At 41.7% G+C, this 7803-nt stretch overlaps 1 protein-coding gene across 1 annotated transcript in view; it reads right to left on the bottom strand.

Annotated features, from left to right (window-relative positions):
- Positions 1-4700, bottom strand: part of ANKRD50 (ankyrin repeat domain 50) — a 40392-nt gene extending 35692 nt beyond the window's left edge. Inside the window, exon 1 of the mRNA XM_015417781.1 lies at positions 4693-4700. Coding sequence (XP_015273267.1) covers positions 4693-4700 — 8 coding nt within the window. The remainder of the gene's footprint in view (positions 1-4692) is intronic.
- Between the last annotated feature and the right edge of the window lie 3103 nt (positions 4701-7803).

The raw sequence follows: 7803 nt of genomic DNA, 5'->3' as shown, positions 1-7803 counted from the left end.
AAAGAGTGTGAGAGAGGTAGAGGGAGACAGGAGGAAGCAAAGGTGTGAGGAATAGGATAACCATTCCGCAAGTTTCTTGCGGGTTTCCACTTGTACCTTCTAAACCCACTGACTTCAAAGAGTATAGAAAGGTGAACCTCTGATTAGGATTGCAAGTTTAGAAAGTTCCTTGTCATATAGCTTCTTATCAGTGTTCTCTCTAAACTGAGTTAGGGTGAGCTAGCTCTAAGTTTTTTAACCTCCGGCTCACATGTTTTTGTCTTTGCTCAGGAAGGATTGCTCCAGAGCAAACTAATTTATACAGCAGCCAAATCGCTCGCTCACAACTTTAATGCCAGTAGCTCACAAAGTACAATTTTTGCTCACAAGACTCCACAGTTTAGAGGGAGCATTGCTCCTCATATATGATAATTTTGCCATAGGATAATGTCACATGAAACTAACATACACAGTTGTCAATCTAGGTCAGTATTACCTGTTCTGACAAGCAGTGTCTTTCCAGAAACTCTGGTCAAGAAGGTCTTCCACAACACCTACCACCCAGTCCTTTTAAACTGAGGATACCACAGACTGAATTTGGGACTTTCTAGGTGCAAAGCAGATTATTTACCACTGAGCAGGGATCCTGGTCAATTTCCTCTGAATATTAAATGTAAACCCTCATAAAAATAATAAGATATCAGATTACAAAAACAAAAACATGTGCAGTTAATGCATTAAACAAGCTTGCTTTGCCAAATACTAGAAAGGTCCATGGGATAAAAGGGTTTTGGATAAATTTATTCTTCCCCACTAAATCATTAATTATTCAAACTCCTGATTATCCAAGCCTGGCTAGTGGGATAAATCAGGCTGTAATGCAATATCATTACAATTTAACAGAAAAAGTTTAAAAGTTTCTTCAATGTAACTTGCATTGTCATCACATAAGACGTGATTCAATAACTACTCAACTGACTGACCAAATCAGCTTCCAAAATATTATTCTACAATAAGGCACCATGACAGTTTCCTCATTTATTTGTAATATTTTATATATTTTGAATTACATTTTTCACATTTCATATTTTCAACTGATCATGAAAGCAATGTTTAATTTCTTTAATACATACTGAAGTAAAAAAGGTGTCTATTTATCATATGTATTCTTAGAAGTACTTGAGGATTTTTGCAGTTCCAAAAGCAAAGTTCACTAGCAGTCAAAAACATTCCATGCAAGCTCACCACAATGTTCAAAACAGTTTAACCTTTTCAGTGACTTTTGATTTAGATTTTTAAACACAAATTGAATTTCATCAGAAAAAGAAATGCATTCCAGTAACCATCAAGTCCCCAAGGTTAGAGCATTATGCATTACAACAGGAGAAAATTGCACAGTAAAACAGTCTTTATTTCAGCACATCTAGAAAGCCATTTGCTAACTCCCAACTGCATCATGACCTCAGGCCTATTCAGCAGATTCTTCAATAAGGCAACTGTTCTTGCAGTGAAACAGCCTTGGCTAGAAAATAATCCCTTTGTTTTCAAAATGCTAACTTGGTTGCAAGCAAGAATAAGCTGTGGCTCTCCACCTCACTTGCACCAAGCATGTATCATATCTCTTGAGTGGTCCCAATCTCCATCAAGACAAGGCATTTGAAAATAGTCTACAATACTTTCAGCAATTAAATAATCATGTTCACTGAGAGAGAGAGAGAGAGAGAGATGCCAACAAAGCCAACTGTACTTTCAAGTAGCAAATGGATTTGTAGAGCAACAATGAATGGATTTCAGAAAGCCTCTGGGAGTTCTGCATCTCCATACAACACTGGCTTACTTCCAAAATTAGTTGTGCTTTGAAAACTCAGGGAAAAGTCCCCTGACATCTACATTCCTAGTTCACTCCATTGTCTTTAACTATCCTTCCTGTTAGACATTCTCTCCAGGTAGTCACTGATGCCCTCCCCTTTTTTTCCTGAAGCAACCCCACACCTTTATCAGGAAAACCTCCGAATGTTAAATAATACATTATTTTATACATGTCACACATTTGTTCCCTTCTAAATTTGTGATACTAAACATCTGTAAGGACTCCTCTATGAGAATTCACTAAGGCTTCATAGGGGAAAAGCCTGCACAGAGCACAGTCTAGTCTCATGATACACTAAGCTGGGAAGCTTTGGAGAAACAACTGAGCCATGTTGGTTTACATTCATACCTGTACAACAATTGGTGATAAAATCCTCATGGCTGTGCCAGAGGACACTTGAGGTTGAACTGCAAAATCACACCTCTCAATCTAGTTCCCAAATTTACCAGCGAAAGTTTGCGTATTCACAAATCTGTTTGGTGATGACAAAGTTTTTTAACTAAGATCACAAGGAGCATGCCAAATCAAGTGTTGGAAAGTTCAGATTCACAAAATTTATAAATACTTCTTCATACTTGATTATTTTCCTCTGTGAATCTTTACCACACAACAAACAAGGAATAGGTCAGGCAAAACTGAGAAGGCTTTCATGAGGTAAAGAAGCACTCATTTATTTATTTATTTAGACTTGTATCCTGCCCTACCCCACAAGGGCTCAGGGTGGCATAACAATAGTGAAAGAATTTCCCTTGAGAGACATAAAAAGAGAAAGCAGATAACAGAAGGCAAAACCTTCCAGAAATGTCACAATAATTCTTCATAATAAGTTTTAAGTAACAATACTGCCAATAATTTGTCTCCAGTAAAATCTGCCCACCACCCATTTTTCCAGTGGAACCAACGTATTATCTATCGATCTGAAACATGCCGAATTGACTTAACCACTTATAACTGAACAGTTACTAGCTGAAGCCATGACTCTCAGTTTGCAAGACCTAAGCTACTGCTTTCTTGGCAGCCCCAAACTGGTGGTATGGCCATAATTCTATTAAAATAGAATCGCCACATTTCTTTTATATTCTCATTTTCCCAGTGTCAAGACAACCACCAAATATGTTTTAGTCCCCAAAATAATAACCTTCTTTCTACTTTGACACTAATGAATTACATTCCATTACCATTACCCTGCTTCGTGAGGTCATTCCATGCATCCTGCTAGTTTTCCAGTCTCTTTATATTAACAGTGAGTCTTAACAGGCTCATCTGCAGATATCATCAGCATCCTATTCTCCTTCCCAAAGTCAATAATAAAATATTGAACAATATAGATTCAAGGACTGACAGCTAGTTAAATGTCACTAATTTCTCAGTTTGAACTTTTGCCTTTTAGCACTCTATTTTCACCTTGCACTACTCCTTTACTGAACATCACAATCAACTCTATCAAAATTTCTTTGATCAAGAAGTTAAATCCCCTTAAAAAGAAATCACAGGAAGAAAACATGAATTAACTTTAATGCTGCTTTACTTATGTTGTTAGATTCTTCTACCTTTTCTTTCTTTAATGATTATCCTGGGGCCTCGGCTTCCAGTAAAGATTGGCTACCAAATTTGTAATTATCTGGGTCATTTGTTTCCTTTCTTGAATATAGGGACAACAGGAGGGGTTTTTTTTGCAATCATCAAGTATCATCTTTGTCCAAGATCAGCTATTACAAATCTCTGCAAGAGATCTATTTTGTGTACTAGATCTTCATATCTTAGATGGAAATTATCTCCTTGACAAACACAGATGTGAATGTGTTTAGACATTTGTGCCCCAAGATGGATCCTACTCTTTTTTAGCACCTGATCACTTATTCTAGGTTTTTGAGCTGCATTATATTATTTGAAAATAGATAAGCTGAGAAGTGCAAAAGGTATAAATAGAAGATTTTAAAGGCACTAATTTTCTGTGTAAAATATTATACACATAACCTTCTCCAACTCTCTATACACACAACCTCGTTTTTTTGATAGTGGCAATATCAGAGGCTAATCATTGTCATCTTCTTGAATGGCATCCCAAACGATTGTGAAATGGAACAATGGATGTCTCTCACACATTCCAACATGAATCAATCTGCACCTATCAGCACTTATGCATTTGTCATTTTAATGTCCACAGTAAACAACATCAATCCAGTATGTTTTATATGTGGAGAGAAAAACAGCAGTAATTATGAAAACTCAGCATCTATGCTACCGGAGTTGCCAAACCCTTATATAAATCTGCCTTTGCTACAGTCTGCTTCAGACACTGTTATCTTTCTTTTATCTTTTCACAGATCATTAATATGTTAAGCTCAAGTCCTCTGAGCATTCAAAGGTCTGCAATCTATAATAAAACAGCCAGTATTAATACAGAAATGAACTCTACTTTGACATGTTCCCAAGACTGCAAAATCACAGCTAATGGAACTTCTTTCCATTTATGGTAATGTGCACTCTAATTTTTTTTTTTAATTAAACCTTACCTTTAGTTATTCACTTCTACTCATGAGGCATAACACAGCTAAACTAAAACCTTGCTACAACAGACTAATATAACTGCTTTTTGGAACATATTCACACCTAAACTACTCAGAATATCTTCTCTCCTATTTTGATCTAGAGTTAAAACAATTTCTGGTACCAATGTTGGAAATTCCCCTCTCTCCTAGTAGATATGTTTAGCAAAAGCAAGAGTGCTATAGGGAAAGTAAAGAGGCATTTTAAAGCCTTTAGCTGTAATGGTAAAGTCCAACAGCCTATGGGCTATTTGGACAGTTCCTGAATCAAGTAGGCTATGTTTTAAAACTTACTCATACATGGTCACAAAAAGCCATTAAAAAGAAAGATAAAGCATTTTTTAAAAGAAGAAGACGGGGTCCTGGAATTAGCTTTTATTAAGATTTCCATGCATTACATAGCATGGAGCCAGTTTGGTGTAGTGGTTCTTTATTTCCGCATCACAACTACAGTTTCAGGGGAGGACTTGATATGTACGATCTGTTATGCCAACTTCTCCAGGAAATTCCTGGAGACCCAATCCAAGTTATCTACCAAGGAAAATTGGGTGTTTGTGGCTGTGCGTAAGTTCTATACCAGTCTATACAGAGGTCGGATGGCGAATGAGACGCTCGGCTATATCCCAGGAAGTGAGACAACACGCTAGTCCTTAAATAAATGTTGTCTTTACTAAAGGTTTTTCATCAGGCATACAAAATCGGAATCATACAAATTCATACAAGCTCCTTAGTTACAATAGTACATTAGAACAATTACAGCATAGAAAATAACAAAAGCATCAAAATGGGGAAGACACAATGGGGCACGGCTATACTCATCTGAGGTCCAGCTGAGGAAGAACTCTCCTCCTTGGAACGCTGGGCAGCCGAAATGCAGCAGCTTGTGAACTCCAAGGCACACAGGTAGGACCAGCCAAACCACGTGTGAGCTCTCTGGGTCGCGACTCCGGAGAACTTAGGTAGTAGAGTCACTTGTAGCACCTTAGTGCACTGCTATGGGGAGGGTGGGTTAACCAGAGAGACAAAGGAGAGTTTCTCCTTAAATAAACTCTTTTTGGGGCATGTGCTATCCAGCCATAAACTATCAAACCCGTCCTCTAAACTATCACTACTGGATGAAGAGGGGGTGACGAGGGGATGACGAGGGGATGACGCTCTCCTGAGGGGTGGTGGCAATATGCAGATCCTACTCCTACATCAAAGGTGCCTTTTGGCAAGGTGTGAATCTTCCGTTCCCATGGACACCTCTTGATTTGCAGATCTGGTTCCTGCTCCAAAGCCATAAACGCTATTGTCTTTAGATCTCCAAACCAGATTAAGGGAGTAGGGTCACTTGCTCTTTCCATTCCAAGAATGCCGGGGTTCGCTGGGGATTTTCCACAGCTCTCCAAGTGGGTGCAATGGCGCGGTGTCTTCTCCATCCCAAAGAGTCATGGGATACATTCCAGGGACGCACATGGTCCGTATGTGCAACGGCAGGCCCAGGCCAGCCTATTTCTAGGCAAGCATGAGATGCAGAACAAAGCAACACACAACATACAGCAATCCCTGAATACATAATGCATAGGTATTCATGCTAGAGACACACATAAGCAGCATCACCACTATACAGAAATACAAACATAAGCTCATATCGTTACAGTCCCCCCTTTCGCGGCGGCAGAACTAAAAGTTCGGCCTGCCACGACAACAAAACATTGAGTCCACGTGGCGGGTGCCACTCCAAGGCGCTGGCATGGAAGTGAAACGTCATCATGCCAGGCAGGTGCAAAAGAATGTCCAAGTCCATGCGTTGGTGACCCCTATGTGATCTGGTTTGGTGTGGTCATGAACAGAGTCCGGGTCCATGACAGGCAACGTCAGCAGAAAGAGCAGGCAGGCAGGCGGACACGTCTTCGGTGTCGGGGTGTCGCCATCCAGACAGAGGCATCCGTGCTTCCTGTCTAAATCTAGCTAACGTTGGAGGACGGGTTTCTTTCCTTTGAAAAGGGAAAAATACCAAGACCTGTCCTATACTTACCAAAAATGCCAAATCAAAATAGGGGGGGGGCAGCAATGACGTCAGACAAGTAAGAGCCGTGGGTGTTCACTTCAGATGTGCATGTGATGCCCTAGTGACAGCTCAATGCATGTCAAACCTGCTTGCATGGAAACAAAACAACAAAACAGTTAATTCACAGCTAAACCACAAGGCATGGTGTGCAAACAGTCCCAGTTTCCCAGGAATAAAGCAGCCTTCACCGATCCCTGAGTAAAACAACCCCATCGTCTCCCTAAGCGGAGGCGGTCCGTGGGATTCATTGAGGCAAGCAGCAATAAACAGTAGCAGCATTCACGCAGCCGCGTGTAGTGTCGGTGTTTGGGCGAAAGAGGGCTTCCAGTACCGTGCCAGTCCTGGCAGGGGAGGGGGTCCTCTCACTGGTGGGGGCATGGTTATGCATATGCAAATCGTCTCCCCCCTTTGCTTCCCAAAGCACCTTGGGACTCGCAGATCCCATGATAAACACAATTTATTTAAAGCAGACTAAACCGGTGGGTGCACTCCTAGGCGCACTATAGACATTTTCGGGAGGTCATATTCAAGATAAAACAAAGGTCGCGTGTTCTTGCTGGTGCACCATGATCGCAAACACAGTCTGGCTACAACACCTCCTAGGCTCGTTCTCCATCGGCCATTCCTATTGAATGGGCCAAACCATCGCACAAGGAACCTGAACTCGTGCGCTGTGTGGTGCAGAGCCATGGGATCCCTGGTTGGCTTATAGGTTTGGTGAACTCCGCCTCGAGGTCTAGACCTCTTTTAGCTAGAGGACGAGTGAAGCCTCTGCTGTGATCCGATTTCAATGGAGTACCAGTTTTAAACACTCGAGGGTCCCCTCCGGGGGACTCTCTCCCACTCCCAGTCAAGAATAGAAAGTCACAAACAAAAGGATTCCCCCCTTTGGGCCAGTGCCGGTGGCACAATCCAAGGCTCCATTCGGTTGCATGGGGATCTCCTTATAAGGAAGGATCGGCCGACGGCCGTGCCCGAGGCCGTTCGTGCGCTCGGACAGCGAAGCGTATGCAGATTAGCAACACGCTAAGCCTCCTGGGTCCAGTTTAAATCATTGAGTAAACAACTCTAAACAAGCAAAGCAATTGCAATACATTTGGAAAACATAGCAAGAAACAACACAGAATCGGGCTGTCGGCTGACAGGCAGACCGACAAACGAACTCTCCGTCGCCATGATTTGCATAGCAGGCGGTGCGATTTAGTGCAGTGGATGAGGCCAGCACCGATTAAGCTCGGGCTTAGGTTCGGCTTGAAGTCAGGCCACGCCAGGGCTCCTCCCTCACCAAGGGGAAGGAGGCTGCACACCTCGGCGCAGGCTGGATTCGCCAAACCTATAACGCAGCCATGGTT

The sequence above is a fragment of the Gekko japonicus genome, unplaced genomic scaffold (genome assembly GCF_001447785.1).
Source record: "Gekko japonicus isolate JY-2015 unplaced genomic scaffold, Gekko_japonicus_V1.1 scaffold5378, whole genome shotgun sequence".
Lineage (NCBI taxonomy): Eukaryota > Metazoa > Chordata > Lepidosauria > Squamata > Gekkonidae > Gekko > Gekko japonicus.
The sequence above is the reverse complement of the archived record's forward strand: the minus strand, read 5'-3'. Positions and strand labels throughout refer to the sequence as shown.